Source organism: Fistularia commersonii, chromosome 31, assembly GCF_037954325.1.
Source record: "Fistularia commersonii isolate RoL2024-O1a breed Wild chromosome 31, RoL_Fcom_v1.0, whole genome shotgun sequence".
Classification (NCBI taxonomy): Eukaryota; Metazoa; Chordata; class Actinopteri; order Syngnathiformes; family Fistulariidae; genus Fistularia; species Fistularia commersonii.
In genome coordinates, this window is record NC_141314.1 from 4,175,537 (window position 1) to 4,196,921 (window position 21,385).

The 21,385-nt window shown below is 47.0% G+C and overlaps 1 protein-coding gene and 1 pseudogene across 3 annotated transcripts in view; one reads left to right on the forward strand and one right to left on the reverse strand.

Annotated features, from left to right (window-relative positions):
* Positions 1 to 21,385, reverse strand: part of slc36a1 (solute carrier family 36 member 1) — a 46,483-nt gene that overhangs the window by 6,560 nt on the left and 18,538 nt on the right. For all 3 annotated transcript variants that reach the window (XM_086139296.1, XM_086139298.1, XM_086139297.1), the window contains one exon: positions 20,635 to 20,804. In XM_086139296.1, coding sequence (XP_085995422.1) covers positions 20,635 to 20,804 — 170 coding nt within the window. The remainder of the gene's footprint in view (positions 1 to 20,634; positions 20,805 to 21,385) is intronic.
* On the forward strand, positions 781 to 16,493 carry LOC147215615 (tetraspanin-17 pseudogene; annotated as a pseudogene).

Consider the following 21,385-nt stretch of genomic DNA (forward strand, 5'->3'; position numbering starts at 1 on the left):
AGGTGTCTTGAAGTTTCTGAACACTTAACAAGAAGGAGAATCTAATAAAGGGGATATAATACATAAAGTTAAGGTATGATTTAAATTTTAAGGATCAGGGTTAAGGCTAAACACAGCACATTTATTTCCAGCGCTTCTTCAAATTAATATTTGGTTCTTGCATTTCTGATCAATCATAGTCTTGGTATGTGCTTATTTATAATACGTCAGCACTGGATAGTAGTTTTTAAATCTTAGGAAAAATAGTGTTGTTCTACAAAAGGTTGTGTTTGCGTCGCCATGACTCATACAGAATTAAAAAAAAAAAAAAAAAATCACCAGAACGCAGGCATTGGTGGCTGGGGCATCAGGGGCTGAGAGCAAAAGTACAAACATGTCCTTGTGGTGCGATTACACACTACTGTCTTTTTGTCTTTTTACAGGGCTTTGAAAGTCCTTGCCTGGCCTTTCCAGCTTCCACTCTCCCAACCAGCGCCCCAAGTTTTTCTTGGATAATTAATCCGGCTGCTGCGGCCCTTAGGACACATTCCAAGTGCAATTATAACCTCTCCCCCGCATGGAGACGGAATCTGCGCCCCATCAATGTCGACAATTCAATTTATGGTTGCTCATGGTTGTTTAAAATGACAAAAAAATGGCAGATAACAAGGGCCTCCATCGCAGCCCTTTCCTATGGGGCTGGGCGAGGATTAATTTAATCAGGAGTTACCAGCTCCTGGAGGGGCCCATTCAATTTGGACCCGCAATTATTTATTCAAATTTCACCTGAGCCCGGTAGCGATGTTCGACTGGCAGTTCATGTCCGCTCCCAAATACACAAGTTTTGTTTTGGAACGTGAAGCCGAGCAATTGGTGTCCACCGGATCCATCCTGGTGGAAAACCTGCAGTACAGTTCTGTCAGAGATTCCAGCAAGGACCCGGAGAGAGTGTTGGCCTCCTGTTGATCTAATGTGTAGTTCTACTTTCTCTCCACTATCCCTATATTTGTCTTGGCTTAGTGTTTTCTGCCTTTTCCTGCTCTGTTGACTCAAAGGATTATACAGATCTGTCACTCTGTGTCTGCAAACTTCAACGCAAAAGTCCAATCATCCAGGATGACTCTCCTTCCGACCTGTTGCTGCAGCCTCCTTCACACCCATCTTGCTTGATCAACTGCATCAGAAATATGGATGACCGCTATTTGGAACTGGGACGCCATTCTGGGAATGCACCTGGAACTCTTTGAGCACTCTTCCTTTCCAATCTGCACTCATGTCCCTTCATCAATGCAGGAGAGTGACCTCCTATCTTCACCAGAGTCTCTGGTGGTTCCCAAGGGGTTGTAGCTTGATCCACTGCAGTGATCTGGCATCCTTTTTCTTCTCTGGCTTCTTGTCTGGCTTTTCCCTTCAGGGGTCGTCACAGTGTATCAACCTTCTCCATGTAACCCTAATCTCTGTATCCTTCTCTCTCACACCAACTACCTTCATATCCTCTCTCACTACATCCATAAATCTCTTTGGTCTTTCTCTAAACCTCCTGCCAGGCAGCTCCAATTCCAGCATTCGTCACTGACGAATGACTACCAATATATTCTCTATCTGTACATGACCCAACCATCTCAGTCTGGCTTCTCTGACCTTCTCTCCAAAACATCTAACATGTGCTGTTCCTCTGATAGACTCATTCCTGATCCTATCCATCCTGGTCACTCCCTCAATATCCTCATCTCTGCAACCTCAAGTTCTGCCTGCTGTCTTTTTGTCATTGTTACAGTTTCTAGTCCATACAGCATCTCTGGTCTCACCACTGTCTTGTACACCTTTCCTTTCATTCTGGCTGATAGTCTTCTATCGCATCGTACCCCTGACACTTTCCTCCACCCATTCAAACCTGCTTGAATCCGTTTTCTGCTTGAACCTCTTTTCCACACTCCCCGGGCATCCAACCTTAGTTATTTCTTTTATGAATAATAAAGCTATTATTGTATCATTTCAGCTGTTACCATGTAATTGCCAACGCTACTGGTATAGGTAGTGAGCTCATTAGTGCCCTTTCCTCATATCCCTCATACCCTCCCCTGTCTGCATCACACTCTTATGCTAGGCTTACACCTTAAAACTTTGAAAAGAGTTTGAAAACACTCGTGTAAAACTATCATCTCACACCAGCTCACATCAAAAGCTACTTTTTGGACTTTGAAGTTTCAGCCTCGTCTCAACGTAGTCTGAGACTAAAGACTAGATCTTGCATCTAAAGGCTTTGCAAATATTTGCAAAGACTCGAGGAAGACTACAACACCTGGTGTCTAGTGTTCAGATTTGTTGGAGCTCATTGGTTGTTTATTCAGTCTTTACAGTGATATAACACAAATATCATTGATATTGTCATGAGCCCCAAGAACAGGCAAAGACTGAGCTGTGTTTGCGGTACAAATGCAAGACTACAGTCTTACACTTAATGACCCAGATGATGAGAGCACGCTGTGACCCACCTAAGACTCAAGATTTCCTTTCGACCTCCAGTTTTTCTGCAAAATCGTACGGTGTAAGCCCGACATTACTCTCTTTCACTTTGTCTTTCTCTATAGGTCTTTCTTTATCTATCCCAGCTGGTCGAGGCAGAAGGCCACCCACATGGTGCTGGGATCTGTCGAAGGTTTCTGCCTGGAAAAACACAATGTTTCCTTGACGAAGTCTCCAATTGCTTGCTCCGGGAGACAATGTTGCGCTCTGTAAGGAACCTCAGAGACTGTGATTCATGTCATCAAGACAACTGCGTTGTGATTCTGTTCCTATCGTCATGACAGTTGTCGCAGAATATCAAGGACAACGTTCAGTTCCCTGAAACAAAAAAAGCCTGCAGTCTGATGTACACAGGCCACCAGCCAAATCCTGCTAGTCTTGGATAAATCGCAACAAGCATGTGCCGACTAGTATTCAAAAATGAATGAATGAATGAATTAATGAATGAATAAATGAATAACATCAGGGGATACCCTTCTACCATGTTGACTACCTCTCTGGAGCAGTGCGCAAAGCTCAGATAAAGGCAATCAAACGCATGGATTTACTGCTGTGCTCAAATCAGTGCCAGACCGGACAAAAGAGCTCAAATTAAACAAGCAGTATGATCTTTTTTTTCTTGAAAAAAAAAAAAAAGGAAGAGTGAACATTTCTCTTTACAGCATTGTTAAGACAGAGAAGACGCTCGGAATATGAAAATATGGCCCTCCTGTTGATTTTAGAAAACAGAGATTTAGCTTTGTATGGCTGGCCAGATTTATTCTATTTTTTTTCTGGACAAAAAAAAAAAAAAAAAAAAAAAAAAAAAAAAAAACCCTGAGGGGGGTAATGAGAGTGCCATGATGTGCAAACACGTGTGCTTGCCAAAATAATGCAGTGGACTGTTTACCTCATGTTCCAAAGCCAACAATTGTGGGAAATGATTGCCCTGAATTGTATGTCTGTGAGGTAATGTATGATAAAAGATGTTTGCCCCCTGTTTAGTCTGGTTTCATGAATAAATCCATACAAATCTCTCCTGAAACTATGATTTTAAAATAATTGACATGGGCCCAGGGCAAAATAGAAAACACGCTGCCAGAGTGAGTAATCATAGTTCTGGGAAAAAGAAGGGAAAACGCATAGCAAGTTATGAGGACAATCTGGTAATGAGCGGGCAGCGGCGGCCTAATCGCAAATCATTTCTCATCACGTCCTGATACAGGGGTGAAGATAACCAACACAAAGATTTTAATTGACTACCTTGACTGAACTGAGAAGAGGAGCAAAGGAGGTTTGAGCCTTGCCAACCGAGATGAGGATGGACGTCTTTGGGATGAGGGGGAAGAAGAAGAAGATATCGGTCTGAAGGCAACAGAGGGCAGTGAAAACATCTCAAATCAAGAAGGGCCCACACTCTTATCTGGTGGTAGACATGGTTCTCCATTCATGTTAAACCCCACCTCTTCCCCAAGGTGCAGCCGAAATAACGCGGAGCCTGTTATATTTGTTTTGTTCTCGCAAATCATCTCGGCATCAAAATCAACTTAAACCAATGTCGGTTTCTCTCGGGGTGGCTGCTGAGAATTCCAACAGCACGAATTATACGGTTCACGAAGCGCTGATCGATCAGCGAGGCTGCCGGTGAAAGGTGAAAATATGGATGAGGCGCAATGAAATGACTTCCGGGACCCTGACAGTCAACTGATTAACTTCTTTGTACACTTGAAGGTGATTGTTTGCCCGGGGTTACGACTTTCCAGTCTCCTTTGGGCTGCCACAGCCAATCACCTGCCTCCATCTCACCCGCTCCTCAGCATCATCTTCTCTCTCACCAAGTAACTTCATGTCCTCTTTCCTTCCATTAATACATCGCCTGCCTGGCAGCATCCTAGTCACACCTTACCCATCACAAACCTTCTCAGTCTGACTTAATCTCCGGAACATCTAACATTCCGCTGTCCCTCTGATGGACTCATTCCTGAGCTTACCCATCCTTGTCACTCCCAAGGAGAACCTCTGCAACCTCACGTCTGGTCAAAATCAAAGATCACGAGGTCATTAAAATCAAAGTACTCACCCTCTTAGACGAGGGTCAGGAACTTGATGTCAAAACATGACCTGACAAAGGCCCGTATGAGCTTTTATCTTCGGCGGGCTGGATTACACCGATGTACATGGGTTCGTCTGAGAGCTTCGGATGACCCAGAGGTTTCACGACTCCTTTCTCAGATCCCTTAATTGGCCACCATTTTCTCTAAGAATCTGCTTCGACATCTGACCGCTCATGTCCTTAAGTCCGTACAGGTCAGGACAGTAATCTGTTATGTTTTTTTTTCCCACAACCTCCATGAAGTCACCTTCTAAGGTCAAAGATGGATGCAGAAGGAAGATACCTTTTTTTTCCTGTTGAAATGTAGAAATACACTTCCAGAAAGGGTTCCCCAAGGGATTGGAGGGGGATTTAATAGGAGGTAAATAAATCTCAAAGCATCAAAAACGATCGTTTTTTTCTGGAAACAGAGGGAATTCAAATCAAAGTTCAGGGCAAGGTAAGATAGATTCTGAAAGAATGGACTTCTTTGAATTGTCTCTATTTTTTTCCTGGCTGACTCCCAAACACCTCAAGGAGGGCTGAGGTTGAAGATCAAAATTTTCGCCTCCAGGGAGGACCAAAAAGCCACGGCAGGTGTCCTCCATTGACCTTGACAAAATCAAAAAGGAGCCCGGACCGGATTGTCTGGGCAAGAGGGCGGAGCCGGAGAAATAACCAGGATTCATCCTTCAAAGATGGAGAGCTGGAGAGTCAGACTGACCCACCAGAGCAAGATCTGGACCAGAGGGTGATAAGATAAGGTTATTTTGTTGTTTAAAGCAAACTATGACTTTATTTCCACCTCTGGCCAAAAAAATGGCTTGCCTTTTGGGATCCACACGTTTTATGTCTTAATCGAAGAGAATCACCTGGTGGATTTCCGTCAGTTGTTTGGCGAATATGCAGGTGCTTTTCAGTGCAATGTTCTGTGTAATGGCCCTTTCTAGAAAAGTTCTTATTCATTTCAAACAATTTTTTTTCAGCGATAAGCCAAGTTTCCTGTTGAGTCAATTAGCAATAAAACTAAATTGGTTCAAAACAAACAGTGGAATCTTTACTTTTGCCTCACACCAGCTGATACTAGTTAATTCGAGCATCAAGACTGGAGCTCGCTGTCTGTTCACGCGCAAACGGCAGGCGGCAAATAAGCGTCTAAAGAGTCGGCCGACAAGAGCGGTCGTCGCTGGGAAGTCTCGTTTTTCTTTTAACTCCCCTCCGCGAGTTTGTCGAACGACCTAAATGATAAAAGTGGGAGAGCTTCCTTTGAACAACAAATGCATTACGGGGTAAGCTCCTCCAGGAATACTACAATGAAAATGCCTGACGATAAATACCAGCTCTGCCTGCAAAGACGGCTCCCATCGGACACTTAACTTTTTCTACGCGCCAAACAAGCGTAAGAATAAAGTAAAAATGGGATCAGAAAGGGACTATTGTCCTTTTCTGGCCTGACATGACACTGACCTGTCGCTACATAAGAGCCCTCGAGTCCCTCTAAAGGTTTTTTGAGGGGAATCTGAAACAACAATATACATTTAAATGACACCAGCACTTCCCAGAGTGTCATCCCAGATGTCCTTTTTGAAGAATAACTTTTTTGTGTCGTCTTTCGGGGAGGGTTTCTGTGAGTTGATGAGCTTAAACAGAAAAAGTTTTAATAGGCATTTTTATGGATATGGCTGTTTTCTATTTGCCTTTAACAGAAAAGAGTTTGCCAGAACAATAAGGAGCCGAACTGCCGCCTTCGGCAGCAGATGAGCAATGGTCCTGTGCGCTGTCTAGTCTGAGGGATTAGATCTCACTTGTGTTGCCACTGGAAGTTCTAGCTCTTGACCTTTTCTGCAATGAAATTTCCCAAAGAGCCCCCCAACAACCTCAAGTTCTTGAGGGACATCATTTTCATTTGCAGACAACGTTGGTGATCTTCGTCCCATTTATTGCACCAAACCAGGGACGAGCCACTTCTAGACAGAAACTTCGAAGAAGTTCTTAGTCCACAGATCTAAGTCCAGCCCAGTCCAGCTTTTAGAGCTGCATTCCCTCAGGCAGAAAAGGACCATGGCAGGAACCGGTGTGACGAAAGAATCTGCAGCATGCTGCTTAAGCACTGCGGTCAAAAACAAACCACTTCGAAGAAGAAAAGACGACGACACGGACATCGTGGAGAGCGAAACTGCCTCAATGTTCAAGTTCGGCATGCCGGAAATAATAATCACAAACTATCAAATGGGTTAAAGTGTTTTTATCTTCCCCTTGCGCTGCTTCGCCGTATGAAGAACCCTGTTAGCCATTAGCTAACGCCAAACTATTTTTGGCCAGACTGTCCATGTTCCGGTGCGAGCCCTGGAAACCCCTCTGTGGCATGGCGGGCCAGAAGAACTTGCCGGTTCTTCAGCTGACCTGCGACTGCCATCATTTTTGAAAACATCGCTCGGCAGTCCCCAAGAAGTATCTGAAAATGGGTGTGGCTTATGAGTTCCTCCAATGCCCATGCCCCAACATTACAAGAGTTCTGATGGAGCGGTAAAAAGACCCTGCTTTGGAGTAGAAGCTGAAATGGTTCTAGGAACTAAGGCCTTAGTTCCTCCGCTGGCCCAGTGCACAAAGAACCGGCCTTGCTCCTGACAAGGTTCCAGGAACTGCAAAAAGTGCCTGCGGGATAAAGGGACTGATCACCAATCTGTAACAACCCTGAATTCCACCTGCGGAAACTCTTTAAGGACCGTCTTACGGAGTGGAATAGGAGACAGGAGAGGATTAAGCCTTAGTCCTCGAGTTCCTTTATTTGGAGCCGCGACAATAGAATGGGCCGGGAAACATGCTTGTCCTTGACATGACGAATAAGAAAAGAAAATGTCAAAACCTCGGGAGACGGAAAAACAAGAGAGGAGGCAGGGAAGGAGCTGGTGGTGAGGGGAGACGGCGTTGGAGGGTGAGGTTGACCTTCCCCGCCCGGTGGACAGCGGTCCCTAAAAGGTCCGTGCTGAAGATGGGAATCCTCGGGGCTGGCCCGCCCGCTTTCAGCCTGGTCTTTTCTTAGCTTGCCCGACACGCAAAGTGCGCTGCGGGGCTTGAATGTCCGGGGCCAGGGGTTGCCGCTTACAGAGCGGGCAGGTTTAAAAAATGTGGCACAGACGCTTGTGTTTTCGGGTGACAATACGATTTACCGCTCGGACGTGACCTTTAGGGGTTGACCGCTCCTCCCCATTATTCTGCAAACGGCCAGGTGAGGCTATCAGGAACGGTTAGCTAATCTTGAGAGGGTGCCGTGATAATGGCAGAGGCACGTGTGGTCACTGCACACTCACGGAGGGCTGATTCGGGATAAAGGATGGAGAAAGAGCGTTCAAGACATTATGTAAGGAGAGCGAAGCAACGCTGAAATTATTTAAACACGATCATTTACTTGGTCAAAGAGGGTGACCTTTAGCGAAGTGGGAACCTCCCGGTGAGCTCAGGGGCTAAATATGGCCGAACCCTCGGGTTCCTGTTAGGTCAAGGTCCCCCGTTTCCTGGCCAGATAAATATTAATGCCACATGATCCATCCGCGATGTGGATAGACTGCGCGATTTGCCAGCTTGGAGGCAGTCCTTCGGGTTGGTTCTCTTACTCACTTCAACGTGACAGCATCACGGTGTGGGAGAGGGGGGCAGAAAAAAAAAGAAAGAAAAAAAAACAGAGTGCGTGTTGTGGAGAAGGTGTCAGACCCATCCGACACCTCTGGGGGGAAGAGGAACACCCAGCTGCACGTTAGCGGATCTCAACAAGGGTTGAATCATCTTTAAAGCAATGTTCCCACAAACAAAAACACAGATGAGTGTTTCTTTCTTTAAGGGCTTTGCTCAAGTGTTTTTTTAATACAGCAATGGCTGAATCCCGAGGTGATTTCCCCGCGAGCTGGTGCGGACACGTGGCAAAGGCCGAACAATGAGGAGTGAATCGGCTCCGCCGGACGCAAAGGTGAATGTGTGCACACATCAAGTTCCTGAAAGGGTAAAAATCTGACAAGCGGTGCAGCCCGGCAACATGCGGCGTGCATTCCCAGTGGCACGCCACCTTTAGACCGTATGCACGCACACACTAAGACAGAGAGGAAACAAAGAGAAGGAGAGGAGGCTCACGCGACGTCCTCACGTCCTCTCTTGTTCCCGTCAACAGCCTAGCAACACACGCTAGCTGCTTGGCTCGTGCCCATGGCCAAGTGACTCAGGCCGAGGAAAGCGGCGGAGCCGTGATGCGGGCAGCTGGCGTAATTACTGCGGCTGGTGACCGAGCAGGAACACTGGGATTTTACCCCCCCCAAAAGGATGGGGTAACGTGCTTGTTGTTTTGAAAACCAGGTTGGGCTTCCGACGAGTCGTCTCGTGAGGATTTTCTCCTGAGATAAAAGCATTCTCCGGATCGCTCTGAAGAGATTAGGTGTTTTAAGTGCGAAAATATGTGACGGTGGCGAGGAGCGGCGTTGCTTTCAAGCGGGTCATCGGTGCAGATGAGTGGTCACGGAGCGAGGGTTAGTCAGAGCCCCCTCCACCACCACCAGGTGAAGGACACTTAATTAGCTCGTCGCTGTCAGCTACACCGTCTTGTGATGCTACTCCTCACGTCGCTGCCGTGATCAGCTGACACGCTGTCGTAATGTCCCATGACAAAAAGGGCAGCGTTAGCAGCTAGGTTGTATCATGAAAATAATATACTGCACAACCACAGGAGTTGTATGCATGTCAATCATTCCTTCGTTATCGATATCGCCTATTCTGCCTTTGCCAGTAGAGCACAGGGCCACAGAAAAGTCTAGAAGGAACCGAGGACCTTCTTGCCGTAAGGCAGATGTGATAACCATGACGTGAACATTCTGTACCGAAACCAACCTTCTACTGCATCGGTGTGCGAACATAAGTGATAAAAAAACAAAATGTTCCAAACCCCCCCACCCCCAAAAAACGAGGCATGAAAGCATGTTCTCAGTTTAGTCTGCCCATGTTCCCTTTTTGCTCAGCCTGAGGGCGAAGGCAGCAGTCACAAGATCGTCGTGATACGGACGCTAGGTACAACTCAGCCCTTGGGTTGGTCATTAAATTTGTGTCCAAGATGCAGCTTCTTTCAGCTTTTTAACTTTGAAAAAGCAACCAGATGCAATGCAGACAGAAAAGTTCCACGAACTGCCCAGGTTGAATTTTGTTGGAGGAACTCCCCTCCCCGAGGGGATACCTTTTAATTATGAAGTTGTAAGAAAACAGCTGACCAGTGACCACAATAGCTTTTCAAAAACTATCTGATGATGGCCAATGGTTGTGGCTTATGAGTTCCACCGATGGCCAACGTCATACAAGTTCCCGTGAAGTTGTAAAAAGATAAATGCTTCGAAGAGCTGAGATCCATGATCCCTGGTTCCTATGCTGTCCCAATGCACCTAGAAACGGCAGAGTTCCTGAAAAGGTCTTAGGAACTGGAAAAAAAGTTCATCATGTGCGGAGGGCGCTATTAAGATTCTGGGTTCATGAGCACAACGATGGCCTGCGGCGGTTGTTAAATTGTGAAAATGACATCGATCCCAGGATTCCTTCCTCCTTGAGATTATTCTCAGGCATTCTGGCCCCGTAACTCACGACCGGCTGATAAACTGAAGCAAGAGGCCCCGTTGAGTTTGAAACCGGTAAACTGACCTTCTCCAGCTCGGGGTCCAGAAAAAAAAAAAAAAAAAAGCTTATTCAGCTTCTCGAAAGGGATTAAATGGCGATTAAATCACCTGTCAAACCCCCAGGAATTTAACAACACTTGGGCCTTGATGGGTCAGGCAACCTCCCTGCAGCTGCCACTCAGCACTCTTTGATTCGAAACTGCGGTAACAACAACCCCCGGTCCCCCCCGCCCGAATAAATTTGTATATATTAGATTCAAACGGAGCCCTCACTGCACACGATCCTGGTGGTGAAATGAAGTGACCTTCTGAATGAGGCGCAAGTTGCAGCGCCGCTGTGAGTTCGCCCCGGGCCCCCATCCCCGCCTTCTCTCCACTCTTATCGCGCTCTTTCAGTTTCTCACCAAAACAATTGACGGGGAAAATGAGTATTTGTTGTCTTAGCCCGCTGCCAGATGATTAATTTTACACTTCTGGCGGTTAAAAGCCCTCATCAGCCACGTCAAAGTAGGTCTAAGCGAGCAGCATAAATTCGGGACATCAGTCGATTCCGCACTTCCAGTGACATTTTCCGCCGCGGTTTGAAAGCCGTTTTGACGCGGCAGATCGTCACCGAGATGATCTGCGGGGCCGACTGATCCCACCGCCAAGACATTTGCAAATGTTAAACAATCAGCGGCGGGTAAACAAACATGTCAGGAGAAATTCACAGGTAAAACAGGAGAAGAAGGACGGGTGCGATTCTGCCTGGCATGGGAAGTATGAGATGTTACACTTTTACGTGCTATTTAAATATCAGAGCAGGGTGTTTGCAGCGGTTCAGGGGCCTCTGGAGTATTTATAAGTCTTCAGCCAGAGAAGGAGAATCACAAAAAAATGAAAAACCAATAATCCAACTCCAACGCGGCAATAAGGCTGTGGAGGTGTTGGAAGTGTTTGATGTGGGTGAACTTCATGAGGTGGTTCTTGTTCAGTGGTTGTTTGCAAAGTGTCTGCACCAACGCAATCGGACGGATTTGGTCTTTCAATACGCCAACCTGAAGCCACCTAAGGCAAAGAGAGTACCAGCAAAAAGACAGGAGTTCCACCACACACCTGTGACGAATATCCCGCAGCAGAATGATCGATGGATCGAGGGGAACGTACAATAACTTTGTGTGTCATAGAAATGCTTTTGACGTGGCTGGATGAAAAGTGAGACGTCCAGGTTACTTCAAGAAAAACACCCTCGTCTGCGAACCCCCTTTCGAGATTTGCGAAACGTCTCCCACTCAGCCAAAAAAAGGGCAATAAAGCTGAGATTGGCGTCGAGACGATCGGGCGCCTTAGGTCCCGCTCGCTGTCTCGCTCATTTTCGGTTCCTGTGACTCCACACCTTTTACTGCTGAATAATGCGGTTAACACATTGTGCATCGAGTCACTAAAAACAAACCATCGCCCGCACCCTTATGTTTAATGGCCCCTTGGAAAGCTTTTTGCTCGGTTTTCCTTTGTCTGCCAAGCTTCACCGATTAACACTTCAGTACAAATACCCGATGGCATTAAGTTGTACGATCTTTTAAAAACTTTGTCCTTTAATGAGGCTCCCCCTCGAAACAGCCTACCTGAGGGTGACAAAGTGGGAAGTTCGCTCCTGGTCTTCTCGTAAGGCATTCGTTAAAACCTAATTTCATGAGAGGGGAGTTTTACTGGGTTCGGGTTGTGACTATTGAGAGGTCATACACAATTATTTCTTGGCCTTCTGGCTTTACCTCAAGATTTGCATCTCCCTTTGCATTCCTCTGCAAAAAGCATATTATGTCTTGAATCCTCTTAATTTGCTCTTGCTACTTCAGAAAAGTGTTCCCCTCCTAATTTCAACTCCTGCTTTTGGTTCTGGGGAGCAGATTGAAAGACCATCAGAAGAGTGATTCGCTCATTGGTTGCAAGGCTTATTTTCTTTTTGTTTTGTTTTCTGTTGTTTTCTACGCCGTCTTCTTTCACGGCGCGATCAGATGAAACCCGCGGCGCCGTGCGGCACGAGCAAACTGGCTGCATAACTTAAAAAAGACAAAAGGTTCTCCCTCCGGGCGGCCAAAGACCACTCCAAGACGAAGACTCTCGGGGGTATTTTCTCCCAGATTCGTTCCACATGTACACAGACGTTGCGCTGCTTCAGCCTCATCTTGCATTCTGATTCAAAACCAAAAGCAATCTCCGCCAGATATACATGTGGAGGCAACATGCGCCCCCCCCCCTCCTCCTGTCCCTCACTTCCTTCATTGGAGCATGCATCAGTTGGGTCCCACTGGAAACGAGCCCTTTCTTGTTGCTACACCACTTCCACATTCAGCACACACTCCGCTCTGCGTTAATGAAACCACAGGCTGCCTTGAAAATGACCCGCAGACATGAAGTGGCGCATGTATGCATTTATTCCCTTTTATTAGCTTATCAACATGCATGTGCAGAAACCTGTGCATCTTGGCAAACTCCATCTGCATAATTCTCTGTAGGCGCCAATCACAGCTAATAAAGGAAATGAAGATCCCGGGGCTAACAAGCACCACAGCTCTGTGACTCCATAACGCTGCCGCGGTTCGACGATGACAGGGGGAAAGGGGGTGAAGCCACGCTGGACTTGACTTGTCTGCAATATTTATGATCAAGAGTGCATAAGACAAAGACTGTGCACAAAGCTGAAATTGAACAGCATGCAAATATTTTCAACGAGATGAAATGAAGTGCGGTGGACAGCACAAAGCACGAAGCTGGACCACTTTGTGCAAATTAGCCTGATCTATCCCTTGAAATTAATCTTAATATTCGCGGCTGTGGTCTCAGCAGTGTAACGGTACCTAAAATGCCCATGTGGGCGAAAGAAAAAAAAATGCAGCAAGACACCGACAATTCAACCAGTCATGAAAACTCCATCTTTGTGTACTCGTCCCTCACGCCGCAGTAGAACGGCCTTGTAGCTTCCTCCCAAACGACGACAGCCAACTATGTACAAAAGAGGCTTTGGGGCAGAAAAGTTCTAAGAACTCAGTTCTAAGAACTTTCTGGCTTGAATTTTATTCTTGGGACTATTCACCAGCAGGGGAACCTTTAGGTTTTGCAGTCCAAGAGACAGTACCACACTAGGGACCAGCTAGGGACCAGCTAGGGACCAGCTAGGGTCCATGCTAGGGTCCATGCTAGGGTCCATGCTAGGGTACATGCTAGGGTACATGCTAGGGTCCATGCTAGGGTCCATGCTAGGGTCCATGCTAGGGTCCATGCTAGGGTCCATGCTAGGGTCCATGCTAGGGAGAGGTATGACATGCAGCTTAAGTATGCACTGCTTCGCCAGTTGAAGAACCCCTCTGTTAGCCAACTCCATACCTATTTTGGCCGAAATGTTGACTTTCTGCAGTGAGGCCTGGAAACTCCTCTGACGTAGCCTGCGAGAAGAGCTTGGACCTCTTCTTTGGTACATTTCTTAGCCAGTTGTGTCCATTTTGTCCCAAGGAATCAGCTGTATGCAAGTGTGCAATCACAGTATGCAAGAACTGTATGGTAATAGGAGTGACTTATGAGTTCCACCAAGCACCTGCATGATTTCCTATGGAACCGTAGTAAGAAATAAAATGATTCAAGGAGTGGAGGTTCATGGTTCCTAGTTCTTATGCTGTCCCAGTGCACAAATAAATGGCCTACTTCTTGAAAGGTTTCTGGTAACTGCAAAAAAGTTCCTTCAGTGCAAAAAGAGGCTCAAGACAACTGAGATAATAAACAACCTTTAGATCCAATTGGAGTCCACTGGAGCTCCGTCACCGGAGGGGAAATAATCAACCGACACGCCGAAACCTCCAATTCGGCTGGTCGCGGCAATCTCATGTTCTAGCCCTTCTTACAATGCGAAAAAACAAAACAACTCTGACGACGGACGAATGCACTGGGGATTGATTTATGATTAAGAGCTTCAAATAGAAGTTTATTCTCAACAACAACAGTTGGTGAGGAGAAGGATTAAAGGCATCGATCAACAACATAACGGTCTGTGGCTGATTTACTTCCTGGGACAGCGTGTGTTGTCCATGGGAACATAATAGCACGTGGACTGCAGCTTCAATTCTCCTTATTATGTGGGGATTGGTCATTGATTTCCCTGTGCCTGCTGCAAACTCAATTACTTCTTCAGTTCCTTGTTTTTGACAAAGTAAGCTGTTTTGAAGGCCTCATTTAGCACGCTCTTAAAGCATGGCGAGAACAGCGATAAGCCACCGCTTAGCTGCAGAACGTGTCGCTGGCTGGCGTCAGTCAGGGAGCCCGAGCGGTACCGACGCGGTCAACTTCTAATTATTTCAGATAACGTCATCAAAGCAACATTGGGGCTCCCGGGAAGGATCAATGGAGCTGTTTCAGTGGCGCTTTTAAAAATCATCTGAGCCACTTGACAAGCTTTAATTATTTAGCAGTTGCCTTTTTTTTGTTTTTTAAAGAGCCACCTCCACATTAATTTTTCACCACTTTTCCAGGTTTAGTTTTGACAGGAACGACAGGAAAAGTTGCAGTCCTTTATGGATATCCTGGGATGTCCAGAACTGAGCATCCGGAGGGAGGCTTTTACTTGGACCTCCACAACTGACTTATTTCAATCTGACTGTGAGCTGATCGCACATGTTTTGGGTCTTCTTGGCACGCACCCTAGGCTGAGCCCAGAACCACTGTGAAGGGATCTTATTTGTGAAACCTGTATCAATCTTTGTTCTAGTCACTTCTTCAACTTTGGCAAATATTTTCACTGAATATTTTCATAGAGTAGAAATAGAGTAGTGTTCCAAAACTAGCTTTACGTATCCTAAATGGGGTTTGGATCTCATGTTCCTCTACAACTGAGAAAGAGGAAGCCGTCATGCCATAAAAGTTGATCCGGGGAGCCATATCCCTGGATAGTTAGGGGTTTAGAGAAAAGTTCTCCAGTCTGCAGGGAGGACCTTAAAAGAGCGCTTCCCAAGATGTCACATAGGGGACACAGGACACCTGTGATATCACAGAGGGGAGGTATGTCCGTGTTAAAGACAACTATCTGATATCAATAAAAGGAACGACTGGTCCAATCACAAGGTTTTAACCATCGGACAGTTTGGGGCTTAGTGAAAAGTTCTCCAGTTTGAATCGGGGGCTTTGAAAGAGTACTTCTCATCATGTCACACAGGGGACACGGACCACCTGTGATGTCACAAATGGGAGGTATGTCAGTGTTAACGCCGACTATCTGATTTCATAAGAGGAGCAACTTGTCCGATCAGAAGGATTTAAATGGTTCTGAGAGGAGATGGGACTTTGACATCAGAGAGCTGTGACCGAGTGTGCCAGTGAACGCTGGTCGCTGCTAAAGACGAAGACAATTCAGTACTCTGAGACGGAGTGTCGCAACAACATAAATGCTGAGTTCTGTAGGGCCTAGTCGTGGACTGACACCATCTGAAAATCCACCAGGAGAAATGAATGAAAAAATTCCATTCCGGGAGACCCTTGTCACCCGCCAACAGAAAATCCCCTTGTATATCTTCAACATTATATTCTGGATAATCGGGGCGTGCTTCCTGGCCACAGCCCTTTGGGCCTGGATCGAGAAGGGCATGCTGGCCAATCTGTCAGCCATCACCAACCTGGGGACGTTTGACCCCTTGTGGTTCTTCATTGTTATAGGATGCATCATGTTCATCGTGGGCTGCGCTGGCTGGGTTGGAACACTGTACGAGAGCACCTCCCTGCTGAACTTCTTCTCCCTGTCCCTAGGTTTGATCATCCTTGTGCAGGTCGCTGCAGGGGCCCTCGCCTTCTTCTACAAGGACCTAATCGGTGATCAGCTCAGCTTCTTCATTAAATACAATGTGAAGGCCTACCACAACGATGTCAACATAAAGAAGCTCATCGACATCACCCAAAAATACTGGTTGTGTTGCGGTGCAGATGGACCCGCCGACTGGGATGTCAACCCTGTGTATGATTGTAACGCGACGATCATCACCAACGAGAGTTGCGGGGTCCCACCCTCCTGTTGCATCAAGGACCCTGCAGAAAAGTACCTCAGCAAGAATTGCGGTCATGGTATTCGGCGTTTACCGCAGAGCGACCAGGAGCAGTACATCTCCAGCAAAGGGTGCGTAGAGCAGTTTGAGAAGTGGCTAAGGCGGAACCAAGTTATTGTAGCTGAGGGCTTTTTCGCTGTTGCGCTTTTCGAAATATTTTGCCTCTGCGTCGCTCAGAACCTGGTCTCTACCATCAAGGCCCTCACAGACGGATAACTACTTGACGTCACATGACTTGAAAAACTACCTCTACCCCATCCCTGGCCAAACCCCATCTCCTGGTTGCCACCAGATAATGACGTCATGGCCGTGCAATGCTAGGAACGCCAAAGAGCTACACAATACCTACATCCTGAGTGAGAAAAATCCAGCAAAAGCTAAATCAAACAGGATGTGCATCAGGTTGAAAAATTAGGATATTCTGATGACGAGGGAGCTACTAGCGCAAAAAGTTTGTCCTCAAGAGGCTTCCACTTTGACCGATCCGCTCGGCTGTTTCGTCCAGAGATGGATTCAGTTTTGCACCAAGTGCCTGCATTTTCGAGCAAACATAAGGACCACGAGGCCGGATCCAAAATGCTTCCTCGGAATAAATTATTGTTGTACCACATGACCAGAGCTGATGGGAGTCTGTCGCTCCCTGACCTGCGACGGAATGGTGAGCCACGAGTGGTCCAGCAACCCAAGCGCGGCGGGAGCCGGTGTCATCGCGGGTCAGACAACAGCCGGCTCCCCGTCACCTCCCGTATGCTCTCCTGTTATTTGCCGTGCGATCTCTGGTCCCGCATGTAGTCGATGGGTTGAGGGGCGGCCGCAAAGTTGAAACAAACTTTGTTGTTGTGTGAAAAGTGCCGGAATGAATCACCGACGGCCGCGTCAGGTTCACGAGGTGTCCCGCCTCTGGCGCCACGGAAACCATCCTGTTAAAAGTTTTCGTTGCGAACACTTCTACTTTGTGTTTTTACTTATTCTCCTCAATGCTTGACTTTTTTGACATCCCATTTTCCGAGTACTTCCAATTGATTTCTTCACTTCTTTGGAAACGCCGGCACCCGTTTGCGATCTCCCGACTCGCTTCACTGTCCGAAGAGGTTCATTTGAAACCGTGTCCTGAGAACCGGCTTCTTATTGTCAATAAAACAGTGAGAAATGCTTTCCTCGGTGTTGGTTCTGTGTTCTGGAAGACCTTCAGTCATCCAGGTAATGCGGTTTCCTGATAATTCTGATCTAAAGACAACCTGCTCAACTCAAACAACTACGTAGCGGAGTACAGATTCAAGCGACTTCTGTTTGCAATTCAGAGCTTTCCAGTAGCTAGAAACACTCAGCACAGCAATCTAATCTCTGACCATTTTCTGAAGTTCCCCTCACACTCATTCCCACCACTTGGTAACTTTATGCCTAGCTCTCACTCGGGTGTTCTGCTGCTCGCTGGGGAAACTCGCGCCTTCGCACGTGGACAATCGATAACGCGACATGCATCCCCCCATCATGAATAATGCAGCGGCTTGTTTGAAAGGTAAATAAAACGGTGCTTTTCTGTGCTTAGTGTTGAGGGGGGGACGGGGATGGTGTTGGTGATGAGGAGGGAGCCACTTTGTATGTGCCAATGTTTTTCTGCTACACCGCAGAGAGTAAGAGAGAAAGAGCGAAGGTGAGCCGCTGCGCTGCATACCGACAGCGAAACGCTATGTTGATATTGTCGAGCCGCAGCAGATAAATCAGTGCTGGAGAAAAATTGCTATGTTTTTGTTCCACCTAATATGGCTGGGGGGGGGAGGTGGAGATGGGGTGGGGGGTGCGGCTAACTCCACTTGTCAGGAGCCGCCGCCAACATCTGTATCACAGGACGTATTTCTGCTGTTTCTCTATGCTGAGGAAAAAAAACAAACAAAACAAAAAAAAGGAAACAACTTCCAAGGTCATTTCAAGCAGGTGTGGCGAGTGAGTCACGAAGAAACTCGACTGGGAAACTTTTAACGCCTCGATAAAGATCTTTGAACGGGAAGAAGTCGACCGACCGACCGCCCGCCGACCTCGACGTGTCCCGGCGGCGCCGTGCCAAATCACAGCCGTCTTGACGAGGACGGCGCGGTACAACCGCGGACGCAGAATGGAAATCAATAGCAATTGGACTGGACTGGGGTGGGGGAGTATCGGTGCTATTAATAGGCCTCGTGCAGCTATTTCAGGGAAGTGTTTGCTGCTGCCTGAAATTGAAAGAGGAAGGACAACAAATTGGGATGATCTGTGTTTGTGTGTGTGTCAAGTGGGCACGTGGCTGTTTAAGATAACGGGGCTCACGTGAGACGCTGCTACGTCAGCGAGAGTTCCGAGCTGAGGGTCTTGCAGAAGATTCCCCCCATAGCGTCGGAAAACACTTGCAGAAACATGCTCACCCCCCACTTCAAGATACAAAAACATGATAAACCACCGGGACCGCGGTGGTTAAAGAGCAGCGTTCCCTCACGGTCAGCGGTTCCCGTCAGATTTCCCTGAAGCGAATCAGTCCAGTCTGATGCTGCCTTGGTTCAAACAGAAGCGGGCTGAGGAAACTGAAAAGCAGCACACACTTGACTCTGCTCTGTAGAAAAACTCCCTCACTGAGGGAATAAAAGTCAGGGTTTCATACCAGAAAATCAATTACTGAATTAAAAGAAATTATAGTTATTTTGATGGCCGGACATTCACGTAGTGATTTCACTGAATTAAACCCCGTGGAAGAGATGATCGAGAGAATCCCAGTCTAATGTGGATGTCACAGTCGCGGCTAATGGCTAGCTTTGCAAGCACTTATCACTCTAAAGTGTGTGTAACTGTCAGAAAATAATAACAACATTAACCTTATTCCCTGTATCCACCTCTCTCACACCAACTACCTTCATATCCTCTCTCACTACGTCCATAAATCTTCTCTGTGGTCTTCCTCTAGACCTCCTGCCTGGCAGTTCCAATTCCAGTATCCGTCCACCAATATATTCATTATCCCTCCCTGAAGGGAAAAGCCATAGAAGAAAAAGAAGAGGTGTATATGCATGAAGCTGGACACCGAGATGATGCTAAAGTTCATGGAGCAGGGTTACCTGCTTGATTGCTGGTGCTAATACGTCACCATTCGCATTACTCTTGCTTGTGGAGGAAGGACGGGGTATTGTCACACTGTGCTACTGAAATTATTTGCTAAAACCCTGGCTTTTCTTGAAAACCCTGTATACCGTTTTTTAAGGCTTGGTGGTTACTTGGACTGCAGCAGAATCAAAAAAAAAACACTGCTGCATTCAGCAGATCGGGAGTACGGACTAGAGTCTCTGCTTTAGCTAATTTTCACGTCCGTTCAAAGATTTAAACCAGCAACCCACGAGCAACCTCTGATCTTAGGAGCTCTCCCCTGGCGTGTGAGTGTGTGTGTGTGTGTGTGTGCAGTAAGTATAAAACCCTTATTAGCAAATAATGGTATTAGTCTGTTAGACGCTGCCTGCTTCTACATTGTGAGACGCTTGTCATTTAGTGACTACACACACACACACAGGTTGATAACCCTTCAAAGTGCCTCGCTGGTGTGCCGGCTGTCGCTGCTCCATTTTCCGTTTAAACGAACCTAATGAAAAATACAATATAAGAAAAGGAGGCCCCCTTCAGAAGTACGCTCCAAAGCTCCTCAGCAGCTGGGGAAGGCAGCGCTAGGCAGAAACCAATCTCCCCTTTGGGCCGGGGTATCGGGATAAAGGCGCTAAATGTCACCGCCTGGGAGGCAGTCGGACTAACGCCGGCTGGAGGAGGACAGTCGTAACTGACGTGAACCTGCATAAATATAGAATTCTGCCGGCGGACAGCGAGGGCTGATTGCAGCCAGCGCCGCTTATGGGCAGGGTGTGAGGGAAGGGAGGCTGTAACCGAATGAGTCCAGAGGAAGGGGAGTGACGCAGAGCACGTATTGGATTGGATTAGATTGCTCCCTCTGGCATTTCCTACATCCTTTCGCTGATAAATGTCTGTTCCGGAGGAGGCGGTCGCTCGGGGTGAGCCGGCGGGACTCGTCTCGCTAATCAACTCAACGCGTCCTCAAAGGGCAGAAAAACACTGCGTCCATGTTTCCGTGGCAAGAACGGCTTAAGAAATGGTGTGACAACTCAAACACACACACGCACGCACGCACACACACACACACACACACTCTGCTGTGCCCACTCTGACCAACAAGGGCATCCAACAATGAGCAGAATGTTGCAGGAGACGTGACCTGCTGTGGGATCTTTTGCAGCACCAGGGTCTAAATCGCGTTCACCGATTGTTATCATGGTAAAACAGGGTGGAAGCGGAAGCGGCTCCCTCTGGCGCCACCGCAGCTGCTACTTACACGTGAAGATGACCAAGACGGTACGGAGCAGTAGGTCCACAGCCCTCTCCCACCTCTCGGAGACGCGGGCCAAGAGGGGCGGGATGAGGATCTCGGCGGGGACGTAGAACTGCAAGGCAAAGGTGATGAAGATCCCAAAGCAGTAAAGCAGCTTGACGGCCTGGTACGTCCTGGCGGCGAAGAGCGGAGAGATAATCACAAATGAGAAAAGTGGCGTCTGGAAATCACACAAGAAGACTTCCTCATGAAAAAAAAAAGTCCATTGAGCCAATTCCCTTTTATAAAACCAAAAGAAACATTTCAGCCTGCAAGGAGAACATCCACTTCCTTCGGTTTTCGTATATATATTTGCTTTTGAAAGGCCAACGCTCTCCTAGATTAGCAAATTATCAATTAAGTCCTAATAGTACGAGGATTTTTTTTGGATCCATTTTTGGCCAAAATAGGTGTGAAAAAATACCTATATACAGTCCCTCGTTGTGTTACGTTCCAGAATCAGCAATAAAATTTTAGATATATATATATGTGTTTGTGTGTGTGTGTGTATTTATATTTAATGTATCGTTTATATATTTTAAAGCGATCGATGTGACCATCGACGTGAGACAGACACAGTGAGATGATGAATGCAAACTATGCGCAAGAGATGCCGTGAATGATGCTACAGTCACTGGGCAAATCAGAGCCCAGGATACAGAGGGAGGAAAGTGTGTGAGTGTGTGTGTGTTCCATAATTTAGGTGTTCCATATT